The 27,361-nt window shown below is 38.2% G+C and overlaps 2 protein-coding genes and 2 long non-coding RNA genes across 6 annotated transcripts; 2 read left to right on the top strand and 2 right to left on the bottom strand.

Annotated features, from left to right (window-relative positions):
* Positions 1-10,931: 10,931 nt before the first annotated feature.
* On the bottom strand, positions 10,932-15,214 carry LOC113031113 (cornifelin-like). The gene is made up of 4 exons (XM_026183004.2): positions 15,000-15,214; positions 14,579-14,692; positions 13,393-13,550; positions 10,932-11,478 (listed from the first exon to the last, which is right to left on the bottom strand). The coding sequence occupies exons 2-4, from the start codon at positions 14,682-14,684 to the stop codon at positions 11,356-11,358; spliced, it is 387 nt and encodes a 128-aa protein (XP_026038789.1). The 5' UTR covers positions 14,685-14,692; positions 15,000-15,214; the 3' UTR covers positions 10,932-11,355.
* A 525-nt stretch (positions 15,215-15,739) lies between these two features.
* Positions 15,740-19,859, top strand: LOC113030766 (uncharacterized). 3 transcript variants are annotated; one of them, XR_013911788.1, is made up of 5 exons: positions 17,238-17,371; positions 17,466-17,620; positions 17,994-18,051; positions 19,038-19,194; positions 19,457-19,859. It is a non-coding gene; the product is annotated as an uncharacterized LOC113030766 (long non-coding RNA). The 3 variants fall into 3 exon arrangements; XR_013911789.1 differs by lacking the exons at positions 17,238-17,371; positions 17,466-17,620 and adding an exon at positions 15,740-15,930; XR_003273648.2 differs by lacking the exon at positions 17,466-17,620 and having other exon boundaries at positions 17,270-17,435.
* Positions 19,860-19,946: 87 nt separating this feature from the next.
* Positions 19,947-25,365, bottom strand: LOC113030971 (cornifelin homolog B-like). Its single transcript, XM_026182783.2, has 4 exons — positions 25,254-25,365; positions 21,273-21,386; positions 21,031-21,188; positions 19,947-20,518 (listed from the first exon to the last, which is right to left on the bottom strand). Exons 2-4 carry the CDS (start codon positions 21,376-21,378, stop codon positions 20,396-20,398), a joined length of 387 nt encoding a protein of 128 aa, XP_026038568.2. The 5' UTR covers positions 21,379-21,386; positions 25,254-25,365; the 3' UTR covers positions 19,947-20,395.
* LOC145431474 (uncharacterized) lies at positions 21,300-22,577 on the top strand. The gene is made up of 3 exons (XR_013911790.1): positions 21,300-21,426; positions 21,600-21,680; positions 22,223-22,577. It is a non-coding gene; the product is annotated as an uncharacterized LOC145431474 (long non-coding RNA).
* Positions 25,366-27,361: the final 1,996 nt, after the last annotated feature.

Genomic DNA, 27,361 nt, shown 5'->3' with positions numbered 1-27,361 from the left:
CCCGAGTTTTCTTCCTGTTAAAAGCGAGTTTTTCCTTCCCACTGTTGCCAAGTGCTTACTGATAGAAGGTCATTTGATAGTTGGAGTTTTCTCCCTCTTATTGTTAAGTTGTTTACCTGACAATCTAAATCACTTTAAGGTAACTGTTGTGATTTGGTGTTATATGAATAAAACTGAATTAATTTTAAGCATCTACACAGGCTGACCTGACGATCACTGCAGAGGCTTTCATTTTCTTCACTGTTTGATTCACTCATATTCTACTTATTACTACTGCTGAGCTCCTGGATTTTCCCCATTACATCACTTTCATGTAATAATATTGTACACTCATATGAATGAATAAATAATCTGTCTGAAAATAGTTGTGAAATAATAGGACATTCCAGAGAAATAAGTTATGTCCTTAACAAGACTGCAGTCATGGAGCTGAGGCATTAGTCAGGTGGAAAATGAGTAGCCAAGCATGTACACCAAAGAGTTTATTAATCTTCAAGTTTAAAATTGCAAAGAAAAAGAAAATTTCTCAGAAGATGACTTGAAATGACTGCAAACACGTTAAAAGACAGGTAGCTTTTTAAAAAAGACAAAAAAAAAGATTGTACGTAAAAATACAGTAGCTAAATTAAATGTGAAAACATTTTTTCATGCCAAGCAGATGTCGCCAGAGCAGGTCAAGGAAGGCTGTTAGCAGAAAGAGTTGAACTCGAGTGCAAACCACAGAGAGCAGCAGCAGCCACTTGTTTCCATTTATTTCAGCTTCATGTTGTTTGTCTGATGGGCCGGACATCAAAGAGGGAACCAGCGTCTGAGACAGAGCGTTGTTGTTTTTCTTTCATTTTTCTTTCTTTCTTTCATTTTTTTCTTCCTTGCCTATCTCTTTAACTCAGAGGAACATGGAAGCTGGGTGACCCTGAATGATTTATCAAGACATTTCTCTTTTTTTCCCCCTCCAGTTAAAGTGAATGACTGGTATGTAGAAAGACCCCGGAGAGTAACGGGAGCCCCCCTCACAAGCTATTAGGCCTCCCTCCACCTCCCCCTGTGGAGAGAGGGTGATAAGAGAAAATTGAAAATGAAGAGGAAAGAGAGGGAGACATCTCTGTATCCACAGGCAGACCTCTTGTTCTCCTCCACTATCTCTTCTTCTTTCCCTCCTTTGAGCTTGATTAGCCGCCAAGCTTAAGAGGCTTGTTATCAACTTTGGAGACGATGGAAGTTCATCGGCCGCAGGGCTTGACTGATGGAGACTGGGATGGAGGCTTTTTCTGAGCATGTCTGTGTGGAGGAAATGGCGTATATCTTTTTGACTGATGTGGAGCCTAGGTAAAATGTGGTCAGCTCATTCGTATCTGGGACCGCAGGGACTCCAACATGTCTGCTGGCTGGTTCTCATTCGGTCATGACTTTAGTGCTGATCACAAAAAAACTTTATATTTTGCTCAGGGTCACAGGCTTTGTTTTGTTTATTTAAAAGAATATTTAGAAAAGAAAAAGGAAGTTCATAATAGATGCAAATGCCCACTTTAAGGCTGTAAGAGTCCTCTTATTGAATTTCTCCATGACAATCAGTTAAGTGTTATTTTATCTTATCTCATTCAGAGTGGGGGAGCAAAACTATTCATTCTAAAGCAAGGTGTCCAGATAGGTCCACGGCAGACAAGATCATTTCTCATTACCTTCGTAAAAAACATTTCATGTAAATTTTGGTTGGGTTTGGACAAATAAAAATACTTTTACATCGTTTATGCCCAGCCATCCAGTTCAACACCCTCCCTAGAAGATTAAATGATGGTTTAACGATGTCATACCAACTACCGTCTGTGTGTGTAGGAAACAACAGCTGTTACTTCATCACGGGAGCCCCCTAGTTTCAAACAGTCAAGTTAATGCTGTTGTATTTGTTTTAGATTTACTTTATACTACAGATGTTATATGATACAAACATCAGCGATGGGGACGTTATGTGTAAACTGGTGAAACTGCACTGTGAAAATCTCCATTTCTCACTTACTGTAAAACACCCGAGTATATAGCTTGTCTAATTTAATATGATTAGAAAAAGGTATAGTTTTGGTTTTTAAAACAAAGCTTTGAAGCTCATATCCCTGACTAGTTTTCCATCTTTACTGAAGTCAACAAATACCAGTTACACATCAGTCGCATAGTTTACTGAACTCACCAGGATGTATTTTGGTATGCTTTATCATCTCTTTTTAACTATCTTCACAGTTCAGTTCAGTTTTATTCATATAATGTAATAGCACTGTAGTGCTTTATACTGTAAGGTAAACATCCAACAGTATTAGAGAGAAAACCCAATAATCAGATGATCAATCCTGTATATGAGCACTAAGCGAAAGTGGGAAAGAAGAACCTCCTATTAACAGGAAGAAAACTCCAACACAACCAGTTTCAGGGAGGGGCAAACGTGTCTAAACTGACTGGGGGTGAGGGGAAAGAAGGATAAAAAACAACTATGGGCGAACGTGAGGAGAATTGAAGCAAGCTAACCTAGCAAGCCAATTAATTTGGTATCTAACGGATCTTCCTGCACAGTGATTAGCTGTTTACGTCCCTTAAATCAGACTGATTGGTTAACATTTTTGGAATTGTGTGGATTTGTGTATGTGCACTTGATTTTGTAAACAATCTGGTAAAATGGGAGAAAAATACGGATCCTAAAATACTTAAGAAAATTCTGAGAAACAGGAGTTTTAGAAGGTTTTTTTGTTTTGTTAAAAAACAACATCCAGCCTGGTAAATCTTGATAGTTTTTAGGCCATCTGAGAAATAAAATGTATATTTCAGGGAAAGGTATTTCATTGTTTTCATTCATAGTTCTTTTTCTCAGAATCTGTACAAGAAACAGAGGTGCAAGGTTGAGACCAGTTCAGGATCCACCGCCAAACTCTAAGAAAGCCTGTGTCCACAGAGAGCCTGATTTAGTTCCGCTTTATGGGCATTATGTGGGACTCAAATAGTAAAATGTTACTCTCAACCAAACCAATCATTTTCTGTCATACTTACCTCAGACTTTGGTGATTATTTAAGGAAAGATATTCCATATTCAGGTTAGTCGCCATGTTCATTTTGAAAATGCCAGTGACTCAGCGTGTCCACTTATGTGTCTGGCTGAAAATTAAGAACAGACAAACCCGTAATCTTTAGTTCAGACTTTAAAACATCATGCATTACTTTGGAAATACTTGCAGTAATATACTCTAGTGTGTTTATTCTCTTTTAATCCCTGTGCATGATAATATTCCTAGTTTCATCTTCCCTATATCATATTCTAACCTGCCTCGAGCCAAAGGATAAAACGTCCTGTGAATAGGATCTTTTTTGAATTTGCATCAACTTAAAATCACAGTGCAAATCTCTTCTGTTATGAGATAAAAGGGTTTTTCAGTGACCGTCCGCAGATATAAGACCTTCATTTGGCCCAATTCAAACTCATATCACTCAAGTTATGAATAAAATATGAGAATCTATGCGATCAGAAGCAGTATCATTTCCAGTGTGTGACCTGATAAACATTGGCTCTTGGTGTTCTTTTGCTCCTCTCTATTTAAGTTCGTCCTGAATCTGGTTGAGGCCTCAGAGGGCGACAGGACCAATGTAAACATTCCCAGCCCTCAAAATCTGTCTGTCTGCTGGGGGTGATGCATCTGTCCGGCCCGTTTGTTTACTGGCCAAAGAATGTTAAGAATATAGGCTTCAGCCTTGTATGCATGTGAGTGTGCAAAAGCATGTCCATGTGGCCGTGCACTTAAAATAAAGAGCGTGAGGAGGCCAGGGGGACACATGGGTGGGGCGGGGTCACGAGTTTTGTTTCCTTTTGTATCGTCTTAATGTTTGTAATGATCCAGTGGGATGTGGATCTGGTGAACATTGCACGCTGTTTAGTCTACCAATCACCACGGTGACAAAGAGTCTAGGTTTGGGGGTTGGAGGTGGAGGTGACTGAAGGTGGGGGCTGGTAGGTGGGGGTGGTAAGTGGTGTTGTGGTTCAGGAAGCGTACTCACATATATAAAAATACACCCAATATGCAGCAGCAGAGAGAAGTTGTCCTCCAATTGCGACGTTGTAAGTTTGCTTTTTCACTTCTCCGTCCACAGTAAGTGACATTACATTAAATTTAATGATGACGGCATAAAGACCTGTTTATGAACCAAAGGACTTAGAAATAGGCTTATTCAGTGTATCCTTTCATCCTATATCAAGGTATAAGAAATACAAACACGATAGATGTTTGTGCAAAATTTTCAAGCTACTTTAGCTGTTTTTTAACAGCTGATTAAATTGTTAAGGCTGAGAGGGTGTTTTTGAAATTTGTTTTTAAGATGTTAAAACACGATTAAGACATGAATATCCTCTAACAAACCAGCAATGCAACATGGAGTCTTTAAAACTGATGTGGAGTTCAGGAAACTTCAGAAAACACAACAATGGGCTCGGTTATGTTATGTACAAAATATCACTTCACCGAGGACAATGTGGACTGTGCGACTCCAACGAAAGCCCTCTATAAATGCACACACACACACGCACACACACATTAGCACCCGCAGAGCTGCTCTGGACAGTTTTAACTCCTGCAGACTCAGAAAGGTAATTCTGGTGAGCCTGCACTCTCACGGTAACGGACATTAACTCTCAGATCTCTGGAAACATTAGAGATGTATTGGATGTAATACACATGTAACCAAAGCCTGGATTTGGTTTGAATTACTACTTTTGATTTGTATTATATTAACCTGAATATAGACACTTATTGTCAAAGAGAATAATGGCAAATATGGAATCTCACAGCTTCAGAGGGATTTGAGACTGCCTAACTTTTACACTAGGAGTGAAATATTTCTTTTACTCCCGGGTTAATTAGTGCTTTGTTTTGTCTGGAAATATATTTGTACTCTACTATCGTACTCATATGTAATTAATTTTATTTCATATTTCAAGCACTTTGGTGTACCTCTGGTCTTTAAATGTGCTATATAAATAAAGTATTGATTGACTGATTGAAGCTCAAACTTTGAAAACTTACTAGAAATCTGCATAATAATCAGTCGTTACACTGTAATGCATTGAACATGACCTTCATCAAGTCTGATTGGTGCACTCGATATACAAAACTTGAGGCCAGAGACATTTATGTATATATAAATGCTGATCAGTCTTCTGAGAATCAAATAGAAAAAGAAATGTAAATGGAGAAATTATAGATAAATGTTAATAATTTTCTAGGTTTGTAGGTTGAGTAGCTATCAAATCAATGAATAATAACATGAGTTGATTTAAGCTATTTGAATATAAATTTACTTTTAAACAAAAATTTAAACCAAACCAAATAAAACCATATTACAATCAAGAGAAATCCAGTGAATATCAAACATTTTAATTACAATTTTATGAGCCTGTGACATTCAAAAAGAGTGCAGCTCAAGCTAATATTAAAATGTGTTTATTGTCTTTTTAAACTAAATTAATTAATTAACCATCCCTGGGATGAAACAAGACTTTAAGAAATGCTGTCAGACGCACCAAAAGAGAGAGAGACAGACATCTACACAAGAGTTATAGATCTTATTCACTTCTTCAATGAACCTTGAGATGCACTTAGAGGTTGTTTGCAGCGGCTATATATCAAGGCTAACAACAGTAGATCCTCTTCAGTGCATGAGCTTGACTCCCACTGCTGCCCACTAGTGGACGACAGATTCGGTATAAATGAAAAAGAAGGCCAAAGTTTGCTTCAGTAAATTTAGTGCTACTGTTTAATGACAAAAACATTAATAAATCTGGAATTAAAAACTCTTTTTTTTTTTTTGGAATAATGTATTTTGTTTATTTGGTAACAAAACAGTTAGAAAATAAAAATGTTTTAATTGAAAACAGATTCTGTTACCATTCAGTAGACCTATCCTGTAGTCTTCAGCCCTCAGCATTACCTTTCTGTGTTCACTGAGTGTTAAAGCCCTCGCCCAATCTGAATGACAAGGTTCAGTAATCAAAGAATTAGTTAACCTTACCTCCCTTTCATTGAACTCTCCTCTGCTGCTACACCTCCCACCTCTGCCTTCTCTCATTTATCTCTGTGTCACAGGCAAACGCGTGCATCTACATGTACGTGCACAGCACCGCCACACTTCTAAAATGAATTCAAACAACTTTGCATTAGATGAGAAAATCTGGAAGATTGATATAGCAGGCAGAAGGTTAATATTGAATATTTTATGGCTTCTTCTTTCTTTACTTAATCATTTGTCATTTTTATCTGCTAGTACAATCACCTGTTGCATGATTAGATTTATTTAAAACACATATATCTCTTACTTAGCTGCTATTCTATGAATCGTAATATGAACAATACCCAAAGCCAGCCCACCCCACCAATGTAGCCCCGACCGTTGATTTAACACACTGCTGTTTTCACTCTGAATGGTTAAGGGAGGAGGTCAGGGTGGCCGATCAGGTGCAACGAGTTACTTAAACACTGGAGACAGTTGTCGAGTTTCATGTTACTTTGAGTCGTGTAGATGAACTTACTTAAATTATGATTATACAAACAAACCAAAAGATGTGCACAGATAATGAGCTCGAGGGATCGGTGTGACTAAAACCTCTTTCAAATTTATTGATTTTCTGTAAGAGATGATGTTGGTGAAAGACACTGATCCAAAATTTAAATCCTATGATGTTATAATACAAAATGTAATTCAATACAATTTAAAAAAATCTGTATCCTGATTACACAGGTGATCTGGTTTCACACAAAAAAAGTCTGCTTTTTTTGTTTATATTTTTTTTATTTTATATTTTTTTATTTATATTGTTTCACAGTTTCTGTTCCTTGTGTTAATCATTACTCCACAATTAATAGTTCAATTTTTTTCATCTGTCTGTGTGTGTCTACAGACTCCAGTACAAACAGCAAATATAATGATGTGCTGTATTATTTAATAGCATAGAATAGCCCTATATGTACATGTACAACAAAATTGTGTTTTTTGTTTTTTTGTAGATTTATGTAAAATGTAACTGATGCCGTGTTCAGACATTAGTATCAGGAGAAAACACTCATCTTTTTTGCTTTTTGGTCATAAACAGGTGACATTTTGCTGGTGTACTCTTTTACTTTGAAAAGGATGTAAACTCACATTTCACGACAGATGGCACATGCTCTGAAGATACAAAAGCTATTTTAAAATAAGAAAGTAGTATAAAAGTATAAAAGATGTGGCTTCCTGTGTAGCTATCAGGGGAACTGCTGGAGCATCGAGTCTCCACCAAAACCCGAGTTGAAATTATCTTGGGACATTTAAGACACCGTGAAAACCACCACACACACATACACAGCCCTCTGATTTTAATGGACACTGAGACATTGAGATAATTCTTGCCCTGCAAGCCCCTTTGCCCCCTGTTACCTCCCCTACACACACTCCGAGACACACACTCCCGCCGCATCATCACCAGCCTCTACCTATCCGTCTCTCCCTATCAGCTGCTCCCTGCTGCCGTTGTTTTGAGAGGTCAGAGCTGTTTGTTTGCTCGGAGGCCCATCGTCTGATAGCACGTCGGACTACGCCTCCCCCTCCTGCCTCATCTTAACCTTAGCTGTTATCAGCCGACTCCCCGGGCAACTCCAACCTTGTCTTTTAAAAGGAACACTTCCCCAGGAAATTATAGAGAGACCCGGGCAGATAGACTAGGTCTCTATCTCTTATGGTGGAAACCCCGGGACAAACTGGATGACACTCGGCAGCTTCGGGCTGATTCCAGTTTGTCCAGGTTCAAATCCGTCTCATGACCTCTGATTGTCATCTCAGGTTCTGCCCTCCAAGGAGTCACTGATTGAGCATAACTGGAGATTATCTGTAGCCTCGGGTTTTTATAGATAACCTAACAAGTAGCCTGTCCAGCCCTGCTGGTTGCTCGGGCAGACAGATTATTACAGCCCATACTTGGATTTCATTGTGACAGCACCCTCTATTTTCCACAGTGACCAGAAAAGGAGGACGTGAGACCAATTTGTCAAGCCACAAAATTACAGTCATACTGCACCAAAGTAATTAAGTAAACAATTAGAATAAATTAATTAATAGATAAAAATTAAATGACAGTAAAAATTCCTGTTTTTTTCTTGATTTGCTAGTGAAATGTTTGTTTGTTTAATGAGCTCACAATAAAAGTTTCTGTGACCTAAAAAAAACCTTACATGACCATCTGAGCAATGAGCTACCAGGACCTTTTCTCCTGTAATTTCACACCTTTATTTCTTACAGTGTAAGTCCAAAAGAGTCCCATTTCTTTCATTTACTACAGCATGACTTCTTTATAGTGTAAGCTGTTCAAATTGCACTTCTTCATCTTATGAGATGAAGAAGATATGTGAGGGAATAAATGTGTAGTTAAACTTCTCAGAGGATTTTCACTCGTCCGGCCCAAGTGCCGGTGCAACAAAAATATTTCAGTCTGTTCCCAATAAAAATTTAAAAAACCAGCAGTTCCAGGAATTTTGTATAATATAAGAAAAGACCAAATCCAAAAAAAACTTTGCAAAGCAAAAGATAATCATCAGCATGTGAGGGCCCGAAGGCATTTGGTTAAAATAGAAACCAGTGCATGCTAAAATAAAAGTAATTTTCTTTAGTTTTGCTCATTTATTCAATATTTCGTAACATAAACAATGACTCTCTGACATAAATCCCCTTCTGGGGCTCAGAAACCTCTCCCTCGCTACAGCGCCAAGTCATCTGGCTCGTCACAACTGGATGTGCAACCATCCGTGTGGCCTTAAGAGAAGAAGGGGAAAAAACTGTGATAAAATTACTTCCCCAACACTGGATCAAACCCTGCAGAAAGGGGAGCACCAGCCACCTGATTAGGGAACACCGAGGAAATGAGAGAAGCAAAGAGGTCCATTCTCTTCAGGAGTGGGAGGGGAAAACTTGGAAGAAAGAATGGGAGGGGATGAACAGAGGGGAGTTGTAAGTGGGATAAGTTGTCTACATGTGTGTGTGTGTGTGTGTGTGTAGGGGGAAGTATAGGGTGTGTGGGGTTAAAGTCACAGATTTTAAATCAGTTCTTTGGCCTTTAACGGGCGCAACAGAAGCCCAGTATGAGAGAGCAGAACAAAGAGGGCAGCACTGCCCTCGACCAATTAACATTCCTGCAGCCTTTATGAGCCGCCTGGACCCGCCCCTTCACTCACACCTCATAAAAGTCACAAACATCAATTCTTGCAAACCATAACTGTCATTATAATCCCATTAAAAACAAACCACTGAGCAATTTACAGTGAACACCAGGGCCACGTTTGCCAGGAGTGGGGAAGGATTGTCCCTGCTGGAACACAAATGGGACTAAACAAGTGGGAAAGTTTATTGGGAGTAATTTGACAAAATATGACATGATAGACTCCACAACTGAAGCAAAAGGGGCTAAAGCGCTATTTCTTCATCCTCCTTTGAATGTAATTGGTCTTGGCAAACACCGAGGTGACCATGCAGTGCAGATGTCACAAGTTTAAAGCTGAATCAATCAATTTGGACACGTTTAGAGCAGAAAAAGACCAAAACAAGCTGCTAAATACAAGCTAAAATGCCCTTGTGATGCATTTTAGGTCCAGCATCCTCTCTGTTTTACTGCTGTCATTGTTCAGCTGTGTTTATCGACCTTTGAGAAAAATCATCTGTCTCTTTGGCTGCTAAATTGTCCGGCTTGTCCTGTGAAATTAAAACCAAACAACAATCTAAAGGAGACTAAAACACTCGCTAATGATTCCAGGAGCCATAAATAAAGACTAAAGAAAAATACAAAGCAGCTAAATTTTTTCTTTTCCATGTACAGAAAGTAGTAGCACAGATCTATGACCTGCTAAAGTCAGGTGGTTTATCCATAAGGCCTTTAAATGGATAACACAACAACAAAAATGGTGCTTTTAAAGCCAAAATAACAGGATTAAAGAGACTAAAAGGTTTTCTGGATCCATGAAACACCTGTTCATGCTCAGCTCAAGGCAGAGAAAGCCTACATTTAACATTTAAAACAAAATGCTAACTTGTTAATGGTGTTAACTATGACAATGCAGAAACCCATTATCAGGCTTCAGAAGGGAAAAATTACACTGAGACTTTGGGAAGACAAAATTCCGAGATAATTCCAACCATCCATTTTAATCCGCTTATCCAACTCAAAGTCGTGGGTATGAGATCATTTATAAATAAAATTTTTGATCAAGTAAATTAAAATTCTATCATATCTGTAACATACAGGAGTGAAAAAAAATCACTAAAAACTTGTATTTGTGTTATTTTTCTGTTACCTGAAGAAATCTTGAGGCAAGGATCATTTTCAAGGAAAGTAACAGTTTAGTTTAAACTTGTAATATTGCATCTTTTCCTGTAGACAAGCAAAATTATTCTATTCTAAACTTTATCTTTATTCTACATTGACTTACTGACAGTGATGAAATTGCTTGCAGCTTCATTTCTGACTTCCACAACTTTGCAGAGGTAAAACAAAGATTTATCAACTACACTGAAATATCTTACATTGTGTGGTGTTTTTATGACGTGTTTCTCCTCCTGAACACACAGGTGGCACAGCTTGTAAGGTGAAACATGAGTGGCGATGCTGTAGTCAGTCTGATCCTGTGTGACCCACTTTGACCTCAGCCTTAACGAGCTGTTGGACTCATTGTAAAGAGTTTGACTCCCTCTAGTGGCCGTGTCACTTTTTTACAAGTGTTTAAAGGAGCCCGCGTCACCTTCCTGTGCAGTGTGTCTTTAGCCTGAGGTGGAGTCTTACCCAGGCGCAGAGGACATTCACAGAATTAACTGCTTTCTGAACATACTGTGGTTATTTTTTATTGGTGATAAACGCAAATAAATAAATAAATAAATAAAACCTCCATGCTCTCTTTTTATTTCTGTGCTATTTGTTTATTTAATTGCAAGCAGGATAAAAAAAATACATTCTTCAGTTTTTTATACAAATTTTTGAATCCCAGTGCTTATTGTGAACGTAGATTGTGACTTGTTAAATGCAACCATTAGTGTTGTGTATGTAAGCAAACTCACAAGAAAAAAAAAGATTAAAATTCAAGACAAAGGTCATTATATATTTTTAACATTTATTAAGAGATTTCTATAATGTTTTAGTCAGCAAGCCATGATCCCGTCTCCCTTTAATAAAGTCATATTTACAGACACGTTTCTGTCAGTGACGTGAACACTACTCTTCCTCAAAGAAGTCATCGGTGTAAAATGTTACTGACATTCCACGCAGATGGTGTTGTATTAAGTAACCAGCAGCCCAGGTGGTGATGATGAAGAGCGAAGAGGTTATGTGTTTTTGGCACCAACCATAACAACTGAAACATTCCTACTCTTCATTTCTCTGGACATCTGACACCAGCTGCAGGCGCAACAGAAAGTCGAAAGCACACAATCCCGACACATGGTGCCCTGCAGATAAAATACAGACACGTTTGGTAATAAACAGTCAATCTGATCAGTTTTTACATTAATATGGAAATGATTTTTCCTGTGAAAAGAGATGAATCAGGTTTTTTGATGTGCGGTTACAGTTTGGTTGTGTTTTAGCAGTTTGGACTGAAAAGTCTTGCATTTTTAACCTTTTGCTTTTCACTCTGTTGAATTGGTTTTGGAGTTATTGTTCCTTAAGGTGAGTTTTCTACAGTTCCTGATTATTATGCTGCAATACACTGTTTACCTTTACCAGACTGACCAACAAAAGTCATCAAAACTCAAAAAGTTTCATTGAATTGGCCAGCAATTGTACAATATTCCACTTTCTGACCTAAAAAAAAAAAAGAAAAACAGTGCCGATGTAACGGGTGTATTAAAAAATAATTTATATTTCACCAAAGATCCATCCTGCAGTGTTATCTCGCTTTGTCAGTATTGGTTATGTATATGTGTTTATTTATATATGTTTATTTTCTGTATTTATATTTTGGGAGCTTTTATTTTGTTTGTGTGACCTTTGACTTCCCACGAAGTCACTTCCTGTAGCTGCGCGCTATTTTCCTCAGTCGCCTAGAGGCCCCGCTGAGGAGAGGTGAGCGTACGCTAGTGTTCTCAGTTACAGAGCAAATAAACACAGTTAAAGTAACTAAAAGTAATTCAAACACTGCTCGTTCCCTTTGTGCATTTTGTCTCATAGTTCTGTTAGATGTTTTAGTGTGAATTATTGTTTCTCTGTCGAGTACAGCACTTTATTGTAACATGCTAGTTAGCATGTCTCAGATGAGAGCATAGGAGCATGCACGTGGCTTCTCATGTGGTCCGCTATCCTTCTCTCTCCCTTGAAGGTGTTCATGCAGAAGTCCAGTAAAGTGAAGTTGCTGTACTGTTTTGTTTTTATTTTAAACAGGTATGTGAGCTCCCTCTTTTATTTTTGTGTCATGTGAACTGGTTATATCTTCTGTTTGTTTGTGATTCATGTTCACTGTTTCAACTTACTGTAAATATGTAAAATTGCCACTGGTAAATGAAGTCTCCCTAAAGTATAATTTTGTTGATGAGGTAATTGTCACTATATGTTCACGATGCAGTGCATTTTTGTTTGTTATATATGAATATAAATACATTTTAGCAGTATTATTTGGTAATTGGATTTGTTGTAATGTTGCACCTCAGTCGCCTAGAGGCCCCGCTGAGGAGAGGTGTTCATGCAGAAGTCCAGTAAAGTGAAGTTGCTGTACTGTTTTGTTTTTATTTTAAACAGTTCTGGGAGAATAAATCCACCCAGCTGGCAAAGTGAGAGCTGACTCCTCTGGTCATTCGCACAACACAACGCAGAGAACTAACGGCAATAAGAGTTTAAGGCCAGACCGGCTACACCCATCTTTAGGGTTGAGCACCATCCAATCTACTTTGTAACTCTGCACATTTCAACATCCAGCTGTTTAATGGGATCATGAGCTCTTCCGAGACTATTTCATGCTTTTTATTTTCTAGTCATTCTGCTCAGGATCATCTTTCCTTCTAATGTTCTTGCTATCTGTCAGATGGATTTGTTTTGTTTTTGTAGCTTTACCTATTAACATCCACTAGGTCAGCACTGACCTTTTCAAGATCATACCCAAACCGAAATCTGATACTAGAAGGACAAATGCAGGTTTCAGACTTGATTTGAAAGCAAATATATTCTAGTTTCTAAAACTCTGCTTATTTGGCTCAGTTCTAGCTATAAGACCATTACCATTGACTTAATGACTATTAATAGGTCACCTGCTGTTACCTGCTTAAAGAAAAAAAATCTCTCAAATGAAAGCTCAGGGTCTGATGTATTTAATTATATTGGTCCAAACATCTCGGGAACTAACTGTATAAAGCTGAAAACATTGGCCTTACCCTGATGCGATAGCGCTGTCGCATGTTGACCCTCATGGACATGGTGATTCCCGGGATAAAACCACTGAAAATCTCCAGCAGGGGGAGGCAGAGAGGCTCACCATAATCTCTCGAAGTTATGCAGGCAAAGCAGGGCAAGCACCAGAAAGCACAACAGCCTGAAAGAGGCAAAGATACAGAGAAAAGCAAATGATATGGACTGCGAAACCAGGAAAACACTCAACTACACACACTCACGTAAAACCCTGAAATGCTTAATAAAGAAAACAGGACAATAAGCCGCGCTATTTATGTAGAATGTGTTAGAAAGACGTCTGATTTAAATCTATTTAAGGAAGTAGCATTATTATTGATTTAAACTGAAAATAAAATGTCTTATAGTTGTCCTATCATCATTTCGGTTTGGCCATTTAAGTAATAACTCAGAAGAAATAAGATCTAACATCATTATGATGCTGAAATTATACAAGGACACAGTGAGTTAATGTAGAAAAGAAAAAAAGGCGAGCATGTGCTCTTAAAAGACGCTAATCGTTATTAGAATAGAAATTCCCTTTTGTAGAGAATGAAATGAAAATGAATGCCAAACAAATCAGATCTTTGAAAATAGTGTAAACGGGGTTATTATGTCTTTGGAAAAAATAAGTGTGAGTGCTATAGTTGTGCATGTGGGTATGTACAAGTTATGAGTTAAATTTGAAAATAACACCTAAGTATGACGGAAGTACAATTATCTTTTGTCCTTTTTTTGTCTGATTAAAACAACCAATCACATGACGCACACCACGTGTTTGAAAATACAAATGAAAATATGAGGATGTTAATAAATCCTTTTTTTCTTTCTTGGACCAATGCCTTTCTCACCACATTAAAAAAAAACATACTACGGCCTTAATTCTTATGTAGGTGTGGCTTCCTGGATTTCATCAGGAGGTTCAGGTCCAGAAAACAAAAAACACTCTTTGATTCATTTTTATGTTATTTATAGATAATGAAATACGAAAACAGCATTTTTGTTTGTTTGTTGTTTGTTTTGATTTTGTTTCCTACTGTTTTAAAAATTTGATTATTAGGAATAAATATTTTCCCTTCGAGTGAGCAAAATAAGTTCCTTTGTCACATGTGTGACGATCACTGCAGAGCAAAAGTCCTCTATAAACTTTGAAGATAATTAAGAGACTCTTACACCCTGGCACATCTTGACAGCAGTCACAGATCCCACTTGACCACTCATCAGACTCTTGGGTATACATCATAGGCTGAGGTTGCCGAACAACCATTTTAGAAGTCATGATGGCGCCTAAAAGAAAGAGCAAGGTGAAAAATTCCAACTGCAAGTCCTCTTACAATCAGGTGTGTATTTCAGGAAAGCTGGTAAATGTTCACTATACTCCCAGCCTTTCTCAATAACCATTAAAGAGCTCCTCTGCTTTTAAATTGTTACTTGTCAACATGTTGGTTATTAATAGGCCTATAATATCATTACTTTCTTAAATTAAAACAGTAAACTGCTGCTCGTTATATTTATAATTTTACTGTGGTTAATATATAAAGTCTGAGCTCATGTGGATGGGAACGAAACTAAACGAATAAATAAAATGTCTTACCTTTTGTGTTTGACAATTAGAAAGCTCTGAGGTGGATGTTCGGTCACAGCTGATCTCTGAAAGCTCCGAGAAGCTCTCATGTCTTAAATCCTTTTAGAAAACATGAGATCACCTGACAGAAGAATCCGGACGCACCGGTTCACTCCGCAACTTTGTGTTAATATTGAAGCGAAGGTGCGGCAACTGGAAAGGTCATTGTCTAATGCGGAAAAAAATGATCCCACACTGCTTTCACTTCACCGGGGAAATATATGTGGTATTGCTGCATACTGAGGACTCCCATTACTGACGGAACGGAAGCTTTCTCTATTCATATGCATGTATTTCATATTCATATACATGTCTCAAGTGTGTGTGTTTTTTCTTTAAAGTGAGCGTGTTGGGGTTTTTTGTTTGTTTGTTTGTTTGTTTTGTTGTTGTTGTTGTTGTTGTTGTTGTTGTTGTTGTTGTTGTTTGATTTCTCCAGTGACCTCGTGCCCTCTGAACTAAAAAGCTGTGGGCAGAAAAACGACAGGTCAAGTTGCCCTAACCCAAAGTTCGCGCCAGGCAATTCACTGTAATTAACACCGAAAAAACAACAACAGTAACAATAGAGGTTTTATGTTCCTTTATGTGATTGTTATGATTTCCATTAGGAGTGGTCATGCATTTGGAATGTGCTATTGTGAGATGAAGTGAGGAACTGGCGTGCGTGGATGAGTCAACGTTGCGGGCGTGACGCCAAAGCGTTGGCTCTGTCCTCACCAAAACCTTTGGAATCAGAGCTCCACATCTTTCTGATTTTCAGTAACACTGACATTCTGATGAAACAGCGATGAGCATCGCTGTGAAGGAGGCGGGAAGAGGATCTTAATATAAGATGCAAAGATACGCCTTATATGGGTTATGACAGGCGCCAAGGGCGTAACATCTGACTGGGCGGCTGGACTGGGTGAGCCGGAACATTGGACTTATCTGGGAAGTCAAAAACTAAAACAATTTTTTCTGTTAGGATTTCAACTGTAATTTGGCACCTTACAATAATAATGTGCTTTTTCTTTTTGTCTGCTTTTTTGTAGAAAAGTAGCTATGAAAAGTCATCGATAACAATAATGATTACATTTTAGCATTACAAATATAATTGTCCATACTGGTAAATTAACCTTCAATGAAATATGAGAAATATTTTGGTAATGATCAATACTGTTAATGTAGGCCAGCTGTGACATAAACCTTATATTTGGTGGTGGTCAAATAAACTTGTTCTGTATTTTCTCAGTCATTTTACACTCAAATGATTAAAAGAGTGGATTAAAAATTTATGAAAAGGTTTGATGTCAGAGGAAATACACTGCTCAAAAAAATTCAAGAGACACTTCTAAACTTCTGGGATATTGATTTGGTCGGCTAAGTAGCAGAGGGGGTCATTAATCAGTTCCAGCTGCTCTGGTGCTGATGAAGTTAATAGCAGGTGCACTAGAGGATACAACCCCCAAAACAGGAACTGTTTTTCATCTTTACTGATTGTTTTTTCACTAATTTTGCATTTGGCTAGGGTCAGTGTCACTACTTGTAACATGAGATGATACTTAGATACGACAGAGGTTGCACAGGGAATCCAACTCCTCCAGGATGGCACATAAATACATGCCATTGCCAGAAGGTTTGTCTGTGCCTCCCAGCACAGACAAATACAGTAGGAGAGCTAGACTGGGCCGTAGAAGGCCCTTAACCCATCAGCAGGACTGGTATCTGCTCCTTTGTCCAAGTAGGAACAGGAACATTACCAGAGTTACTAAATGACCACTGGTGTAAATGTCTCTGACCAAACAGTAAAACGCAGACTTTGTGAGGGTGGCTTGAGGGCCGAACATCTTCTACTTGGCCCTGTGCTCACTGCCTAGCACCATGGAGCCCAGTTGGCATTTGCCATAGAATACCAGAATTGGCAGATCCACCACTGGTGTTGATCAAAAGCTGGAATCATGTTATTAATATAGTTGATTATTACTATTCACTATCATCTTAGCATGAACTGTGTGCATGTATGTGTGAGAGAGAAAGAGAGACTTAGCTATGTACTCTTGTTTACTTTGGTGGTAGGTGAAAAAAAGACAGCGAAACATCTGCCCCTGGGCCTGTCACAGAGTTGTTAAACCTGTGCAGGCAGACATCTTGTGTTTTCCAGGAAGTTGACTGAAATCTGGCATTTCGGGTTTTAACCCCATTTCCACACAAAGATTGGTAAAGAATTAAAACACGACAGACTGGTTTTCTCATCCATCTGTTTCAAACCAAGTAGCGATGTCTCTCAAAATGCAGCAAATACTCAGGCTTCGATCTGAAGTGTGTCTGAGTAATATTTACTTTAATAAGTAACTACAACCTCCGAGGTACTCACGTGGCACACGATAGAACGGTAACTTTAATCAAACATGTTTGCGTCAAGATCTGATGGTAAGCTGTGTTTTTTCTTCCTTATGCCAGATAGATCCGCTGTTTTCAGATTGCGACATCACACCTTGGCACAATTTGTATTAAGGGAGGATGAGTCCCTATCAGTTTTGTCCAGAGAACAGCTGCAAAAACGTTTTAAAAAAAACATATCGATTCGGTTAGGAACATAAAACTTGTGCTATTTGGTAAGTAGATTGGTGGGATACCTGCATTGAAGCCGTTTGTTATGACCTAATATTTGTGCTGCTCTTGCTGGAATGATTGTTACTGGAATGAACTGACTGCATCTTTCTTTGTAGATCAGTGCATTGTTAGTAGGTTATTTACAGAACTCTCCACTCACATAAGTGCGTTTTTGTGATGACTGGATGTCTGTGTACAGTACCAGATAAAGGTCACTCTTTCGAGGAAGCCAGTGTTCACATTTTGGAATGAGAAGACAGGTGGTTTGAAAGAGTAGTGAAAGAAGCCGTCTACGTGCACTGTGAACGGCAGTCAGACTGGCTTACGACACCAACTGTCTGCTACCTACAATGCAATCTTGATGTCTCTTCCCAGGTGCCTCAACCCCCACTCACATCTTGCCTCAGGGGACCTCAATAGGTCAAATGATAGGGTGAGTCAAAGTTTCACAGTGGTTTCACATGAAACCTCTGATGATAATCTTGGTTCATTTGATTAGGCATATTATTAATAATGGGTCAACAATCCTCTAGTAGGGGGACACCCCCCTAGCACTAGGTTTAAAATACCTGGGACTATTTGCTTTTAGAACTGAAGAACCTTCTTAGATGAGACGTGAAACATATTCTGAAGAAGTCTAGTTGCTTTGTGCCCAAGCTCCTTAGACAGTGTTGACTGGATTTGTGGCTTTACCAAAACTCCAGTTCCTTCCATAAAAATATGACCACACTGCATTTCATTTTAAACCTGAAAATGAAATTTTATGAAATCTGGATGGCATGAAGTAAAACAAACTCACTTTAAAGTGAATTTCAAGTCCATACATTAAACTGAACATCTAACAATCCTGACGTATGAGTACGGTTTCTGTTAAGTGGAAATGGGGTTCCACTGGGTCTTAGTTAGCATAAGATAGCATTTTCTGATATTCTCCCCTTCTAACTTACAATACAAACAGCTGTTGCATGTATCCTGAAATCATCAATAAGACTTTTAGGGTCAGAAATACTAGACATGATGCCGCACTCCAAATAACCTACTTTTCCAATTCAGCGTCGCGGGGGTGCTGGTGCCTATCTCAGCTGCCATGGAGTGAGAACCAGGGTACACCCTGGACAGGCCATCAGTCTGTCTACCACAGAGAGACAGACAACCATTCACATATAAAACAGCACAAGGAATGAAAATGAATAAAAGATAATAACCAGAAGACGAAATAAATCATGCCAAAGAATCACTCGCAAGTATATTTATAGCTCAAAAATGACAATAGGTGACTTTAATGCTCTGCTGGACCCCATAATGGATAGTCCTGGCACTGAAAATTCAAAACACTACATGCAAGATTACAGTATGTACTTTGCTCTTTGCTATAGATGGAGGCGATCAAGAAAACTCATCATCTTTTAACTTCCCCAGATATATCAGAGACACAAATCCTCTCAAGAACAATCAGCAACCATGCACCTGCCTCAAGCTAAATTAAAGGGAAAAAATCTCCAATGAAAGTCAACCACCAGATGGCGCTTTATCACATCTCTGTTAAAGGGCCAAGACTTTGATATTCGTTCAAAGAGTGAGTGAAATCCTTAATAGAAACACACACACACACACACACTTTACATTTTAAACACTTTATCAATTTTCAGAATTGACTCCCGATGTGTGACATTGACAGCTCATAGTTTCTTAAGAACTTACAGTTAAAATTGATTATAGTATCAGAAACTGCGCTACATAACATAAGAGACTACAATACTCTCTGCATCTTATATACATCAATGCATGTCCTCATATACTGAATGAACAGTTTTTTTTCCCTTTGTTTTTTCTTACAGGTGCATCAGTTTGTGATACATTGTGCTTTTCCATCTGTGCTTTATCCTTTTGTTATAATTCTGATTGAAACCTGCCAGAAGGGACAGGATTTAAAAAAAAAAAAACATCGCACTGTGGAAGAACCTTCTGTCAGGATCATACATCACTGATAAAATGTCAGCTTCCTTCAAACAGAAAACAGCTGAATTTACCAAAAATATCAATATCAGTAAACTAGCACATGCTAGTTTGAAGGACTGGCACCCAACTAATTTCTGCCATTACTACTTTTGCTACTACTACTATCAAAATTAATTATTAAAAAAAGAAGAAAACAATAAAAGAAGTGGCATCCAGTGTTGTGTTCTGAGGTGTTACACTTTTAAAGCACTTATTAAAGGTAACCAAACCCTTTTTCTTTTATGTATTTTTGAAATTCACTTTCATACACTTGTATGTTTACCATCTGTTAACAGCGTGCTGTATGAACACAGAAAAATAAGAGTCATGTGCCTTTCACTTAATTTTATTGACAAAAAATGAAAGAACAGTGTTTGGATTTTTATGTCATTTAAGTTTATCTGTTTAAAATTTTCATTATGCCAGATAAAAATAAAATACAAACCTGACTAAAGTATGTGAGATTACACAAAAACACACTTTTAACACCCCCTTTAAACTCAAGTTAAAGTATTCTTTGGTTAATAAGTGGTCATTATAAACCCCTCGGTGAAGAATTTTTGTTCTCAAAGGGAAAAATGTAAAATAAAATTTAAAAGGCACTATTTTAGATAGTTAATGATAGTTTAATTACATTAAAAACAGTTTCCTTTTACTTCATTTCAGTTTCCTAACTTCAATAAGCTTGGATGGCTACAGTTGGATTTCTGTTTAAAGTGTATTGTGCTGCTAAGACTCCATGAGGATGGTGGCCCCAGACATGATGAAGAAGGAAGAGGTTACACGTTTTTAGTAGCAACCATAACGACTGGGAGTGCTCGTTTCTTCATCTCTCTGGACATCTGACACCAGACACAGGACATACAGAATGTCGAAAGCACACAGTCGTTACACATGGTGCCCTAAAAACAAAACACAGTGACGTTTGGTCAGCAAGTGGCTAACCAGGCCAGTTTTTTATGTTAATATGTAAGAGCTGAAAGACCCCAATGGCTTAGGTAAGAAATAGTCTTAAGCACAGTTTTATAGATAAAGAGCAGATTGCATAATGTTGACAGAATACATGTTGATCTATAAAAATTATTCAGACACAGAATGATTTAAGAAAATACAGTTTCTTCCTTTAAAAATCCGAAATATGGTGATATACAATCTTTCTTTTGTTATAATTTGGTCATGTTATAAAGGTTGTTTTACAAGGCTGCGCGTTTTAAGGTTGTCAGTAGCCTACTGACAACCTTAAAATGCGCAGTAGGCAAACGCGCAGTAGGCAAAGAAATAGTTAACACAAATAAAAGCAACTTTTAAAAAGTTGAAACAAACTCCTCTCAAAAGTATTAGTGCAACAGAGTGGCTGAAGGCTAAGTGAGTGAAATATAGATACATTAAAAAGAAAATCAAATTTTGGCCTTACGGTGATGCCATAGCGGTGTCGCATGGAGACCCTCATGGACATGGTGGCCGGCGGGATCATGCCGCTCACCCAGTCGGCCAGAGGGAGACAGAGATTTTCCCCGTAGTCTCTCGAAGTTTTACAGGCGAAGCAGGGTAAGCAAAAGTAAGCAAAAAGGCCTTAAAAAGGAGAAATGATAAGCACAGTGCATTGGCAGTGAATTAGTACTTGCTGTGGTATAGATATAAATCAGAGACACTTACACTCTGGCACATTTTCACAGAAGTCAAATAACCCAGATGACCATTCATCCGACCCTTGAACATATATCACAGGCTGAGGCTGCGTGACGACCATCGTATCAGTCATGATGGAGTCTAAAGGAGGAACCAGGTTGAAAGTTCATAAGATCACAAGGTTAAGCACTACAAAAGGCTGTTGTGGAAGAGAGCAGCCACAACCCTTTATTAACCACACCTAACCAGTGCATTCAAAACTTGACAATATAATCAGATATTTCACTTATACAGATAATCACAATGGCAAATTTAAAAACAGAAATTTTGTTTGCTCAAATGAAATATTCATAGCGCGGCGAATGGTGTGGATAATTTTGCCGAAAAATATGGCAGACGGCTGAAGCGGAACGGCCGAAAAATAAACTTTCAAAAGTAAGTACTGAATATTATGTCACTTATTTATGTGCAAATGTTTAATAATGAAGAACATTAAAACATTACTGTTGGCCACATATCGGTAAAGTTATGTGACATTAGTGACGTTTGTACTAACTTGGTTTTAAAGCCTTTAAAAATATACACCGTTCAGTAGTTGACATTAATCCTACAGAGAATGTGATGATTTCATGGATAATTAAAGTCAGCTATGTTATATTGCTGCCTCTGTTCGGTGGTGTCGAGCCAAACGGACTTTAACGTGTGTTTGAACGAGCTGACGGTTCACTCGTTAAGCTGAAAGAAAGATGCTTTAATCACAGGAGTCACATGTGTCCACTGTACCATCTGGGAACTCTTCTTGTTTCGTAATAACACAAACACTAAATCCTCCTTCTCTTGTGCTGTTTTGTAGCAGTGTGTACACCTGAGACTGTCACCTGTCTGTCCTGCACTCTCTCTCTTTGTCTTTCTCTCTGACTGTGTAATAAAAGTATAAACATGTATTTATAAGTTACGCTTGTGTTTGAATCCTGCAGCTTATCATACATTTGATTACCATGTGTGACAACTGCAAGTGTCCAGAGTGAGGACAGACTGAGGGACCCACTGCTGCACATCATCTGTGAGGCTTTGCACCAATGTTCCCTTTAATTTTTCATGTGTCTGAGCAAACACACCCTTGGACCACTGTGAGCGACAGCAGACGTGAGCACTGTGGTCACGCCAGCATCGAATCCATCCAAGTTACATGGTTTATTAAAATAATCAAATTACAGCGTTTACATTTATGTTAGACTACTTTTAATTAACTGCTTTAGCCCATTTACAATGAAAAAAATAAAAAAATCTTGTTCATGACCTGTGCAGTATGTTAACACTATTGGAAGTAAAAATAACTTGAACTCCAATTTTGAAAACACAACTTTATTTTTTAAACAAATATAAAGCTCTGACTTGTATTATGAGTCTGTGGTCTGGGTCCTGTAACTCTCTCTCTCTCTCTCTGCAAAATACAGTAAATAATGACCAATGTTGGGCAATTAATTATATAGTTCTTCAAAAAAAAGTAACTGAGTTTTGCAAACAACAAAGTTTTTTGCAGCTGTTTACCTAAAAATGCAGCCAAGGTGTTTTTTTAAATAAACATTTCAAACTATTTACAGAACAATCAGCTGTTCTGCATCAAATCTGATGCCACACAAATTATTTGTGGCACTCCAAATAATCATTTCTGTCCAGTATGAGATAAAGGAGAACAACAGCCTGATACCTGCAGGCCTGACAACAGGAGATGTATCACTCCTGTAACACCTGTAACATTCAGCAGTCGCCTCATTGTTCTGACACACACAACAAAACTATTGACTACACTACACACTAACTACACAAGATTTGCGATAAACGTGGCAAATCTCTCACATCTCAAAACACCTCCGTCACTCCTAAAACCTCCCCCTTCCTAAACAGCTAAATGCCATGTTGCCATATCATTTTTTGATTGGTCAACATAGTACATTTTTCGACCAATGGGAAAGGGTGAGGGGTGTTTTGGTTTTGCTCACAGGCTTTCCAGCGTTTTCTTCCAGCAGTAAATATAAACAACGATAGTATTCAGGAAGAAAACCAAACATTGCAGATATTTTTATCGTAACTCTGGTTTTATGTGGCCGATCAACACAATTTAAAAACTGGTAGAAAGTCCACACTTTTTCCGTCAGTTGTTCCGTCTGTCCTGCTCACATCTCCAATGGTTGTACACTTTGTCATTAACGTGGCTTCACTCCACATCAGCCAGGCTGCTTTGTTCGCTAAAACACTGGTGTCGGCACATTGTCATAGCCTGTCAACGACGTTGATTAGCTGCGTATATACGAATGTGAATCGCATCAGTGGCTGGACTATGGGATAAGGTGGCATCGTTCTAATCCCATACTGGAGCAGCCAGTCAATAACTGACTAACACTGGAAAACAGAATTGTTAACATATTTACTTTAATTTCAATTCAGGTTAGATTTTTTTTGTGCGCAACGCAGATTTTTTCTGTGCAGAGACCGTGCCAGCAGTGCGACACAGCCTGAGTGTTTCAGAAACTGCTGATCTGCTGGATTGCAAAAAACGAGAGAAAATATCTAGTGAGCAGCAGTTATCTGGGTGAAAATGCCTTGTTGATATCAGAGTTCAGAGGAGAAAGGCCAGACTGCTTTGAGTTGATTTAAAAAGCAACAGTAAGTCAAATAACCACTTATTACAACTAAAACTATGTAAGAGGATCTCTGAATACACAAAATGTCGAACCTATAAGCAGATGGACTACAACAGCAAGGAGACCACACTAGTTGCCACCCGTATCAGCAAAGAGGCGGCATACCGAAACAGGACGATAGAAGATTGGAAAAATGTTGCCTGGTCTGATGAGTCCTAATTTTTGCTGAGGCATTCAGATGGTATGATCAGAATCTGGCATAAAGAAAGTGAAAGAAAACCATTGTACTAATGGTTCAGGCTGCTGGTGCTGTGATGGTCTGGGGGATATTTTCTTGGCACCTTTTGCATCCCTTAATACCAACTGGGCATCATTTAACCCTTTCATGCATAGTGGTCACTGCAGTGGACAGCTATTCAAAGGCTGTTTTCTTGTATTTGTGTCAGTGTTGATGGTATACATAAATGGCACATAAACCACTAAATTGGACACTGATTTGTCACTCCATACCCTGCCATCCACTGGTCAGTCAGTGTTGTCAAAGTGTACTTAAGTACGTGTTTAAAAAAGTGAACCTCAAAAATTGTTTTTAATGCCTAAAGATGAATAAGAATACTTAAGAAAAAATTCCTAATTGCAGTTGTAATAGTTCATGTATGAAAGGGTTAACCACTACAGCCTAGCTGAGTGCTGACCATGTCCATCCCTTTATGACCACAGTGCGCCCGTCCTCTGATGGCTATTTCTAGCAAGATAACGCACCATGTCACGAATTTCTAATCATCTCAAACTCGTTTCTAGAACTTCTCAATGAGTTCCCTCCACCCAAATGCTATCCACAGCAACCAGATCTCAATGCAACATAGCATCTTTAGGATCTGGTAGAACAGAAGAGTCCTATCATGAATGTGCAGCTGACAAATCTGCAGCAGCTCGGTGATGCTATCATGTCAATATGAACCAAAATATCTGAGAAATGTTGCCAACACCTTGTTGAATCGATGCCATAAAGACTGTAGGCAGTTGTAAAAATAAAGGTGGGTCAAATCCAGTACTAGGCAGATGTACTTAATGAAGTGGCCAGTGAATAACTGTACACATATTTAATATGGCTGCAAAGGAATAAAAGTTTCAGTGCTCAGTTATCTAACTGCACACTGCTACAGCTATGACAGCACACATCACTGCACTGGAAACTTTTACACAATTTAGAAACCACATGCCAACCCAAAACTCTAACAGACTGATGACACACAATACTTTTTCAAATTAAAATCATACACTTTTCACGTCATTAATTGCATCATTAATGCATGAAAATGACCTTATGAGGATATAAGCAAAATAAAATAAAATGCCTTACCTTTTGTGTTTGAAGATAAGAAAGCTCTGAGTTCAATGTTGTGCAGGCACAGGTGATGTTTGCTTTCCGCAGCTCTTTTAAGCCCTTTTACACAAGCGATCACCTGACAGGACAATCCGGACACACCGGTTCACCATTTAAAAAAAAATTTTTTTGATATAGTTGTATTTTCCACTGGAACGCGCAGTGGATTAAAAGAAAACCACGGAAAAGAATATGTAACACTGCTTTAGTTCTTTAATTTTACTGAAAAGAAAAGTATAAACGTTAGTGGACTTTATAATAATAATAATAACAGGATGACATATTTCTCATTTTCCTGCAAGAATATTTACGCTGTTTGTAGGTAGAGACCAATTCCTACAAGAACATTTTAAAAACTGATACAGATGTAATGTAGGTTATTTTTTAAACAATTCAACTTTCTTGTTCCAACAGAAGGTAGACTTAGTTAAAGGAACAATTGGTGAAAATGACCACAAACCAAAACAGTATTTTCATTAGACCTGGAAGAAAATTGAAACCTTGGATTAACCTGTGATTAAGGTTTCGTTGCATTTTGATTATAAAGAAAAGTTTGTCTTTCAACAGCTGGATTAGCTGGATTGCAAAAGTCTAATTTAATTAAAAGTTTCTAGAAGAAGTTTCCTTCACTTTGTTTCCTGTGTATGTCAGGGCACAAGACCATGAATGTTCATCTTCAATAACTAGACAAACAAACATGACACAAAAAGTTGGCTTTGGCATCAAAAGGTCACCTCTTTGTTCCTTCCAAGGAACATAAGTACATAAACCTCTCCCAGACTCTATTCAGTATAACAATCACCATTAACTTTCCATTTAATGATACACATCATCATCTTTAAACAACAAACCACATTAAAGGAGCACTAAAGAATGTACCGTGAATGTTAGGGAATGGTGTCCAGACCAAAACACTGTTGCGAAAAATTTTAAATAAAATTTTAGCAAGACAGACACTAAAGAAATGATTGGTGCTTTATGACTTTGCTCTTTGCCAACATACAAATGCCTGCCTGTAAATGCAGATCAACCTAAATAGCTTGAGAAATCCAAAACAACAAACAAAGGAATGGAAAAGGTTTTGACAATCATCTGTCCTTCTACCCTTCCTGCATAGCCCTGCATTCCTGTTGCACTTGAATACCACTGTCGCTGTTTTCTCAAACACAATGACAGGTTTAGTCAGAGTTTTGTACATCACTGTCTACATAGATGTCTGCATAGATGTTGTTTGCTTAAGGTCGACAATCAGCATCAGTACTTCCGTCTTTCTTCAGTATAACTATCAGCTAGTTAACTTTTTGATAAGGCATTACATTATTACTATTACATTTTACATTATTGAGTGAGAATTTGAAAAGTTGAAAAGTTATGCTTTTAAACTTCTACTAGAATTTCTAAATATTTTTTTAACCTATTTAGAGTTTGCTGAATTTTGTTCTGCATCATCTAAACCAGGGATGGGCAACTCCAGGCCTCGAGGGCCGGTGTCCTGCAGGTTTTAGATCTCACCCTGGGTCAACACACCGAAATCAAACGATTAGTTCATTACCAGGCCTCTGGAGACCTTCAAGACATGTTGAAGAGGTCGTTCAGCCATTTAAATCAGCTGTGTTGGATCAAGGACACATCTAAAACCTGCAGGACACTGGCCCTCGAGACCTGGAGTTGCCCACCCCTGATCTAAACTATTTATTTATCAGAAAAAATGTATTACAAACACAACAAGAGGTGTCAAATTTTACATTTGCATTTATTAAATAGCTGGTGTACATCTGGTGTTCTTGTGGGTGCTTCCTGCAGAAAGTAACGTATGCGTGACTTTGTCACAATAAACATGTCCAACAAAAAGAAGGAATGCTTGATAGGAATTTAGAGCCGGTTCATAGCCGCCTGGTCCATCAAAAACAAACGTCATCAGATGCCCCAGTTTCATTTTGGTCACATATTTGTATGACAGTAGCTACTAATCATGTTAACGTCAACGAACGTTAGATTTTACACACCTGCAACACACAAAAGCCCTTTTCTCCTTTCTCTTTCTCCACAGACTGAGAGATCCTGAAATAGATGTGTTGATGGTG

This window comes from Astatotilapia calliptera, chromosome 10 (genome assembly GCF_964374335.1).
Source record: "Astatotilapia calliptera chromosome 10, fAstCal68.1, whole genome shotgun sequence".
Lineage (NCBI taxonomy): Eukaryota > Metazoa > Chordata > Actinopteri > Cichliformes > Cichlidae > Astatotilapia > Astatotilapia calliptera.
This window is presented reverse-complemented; position numbering and strand designations above follow the sequence as displayed.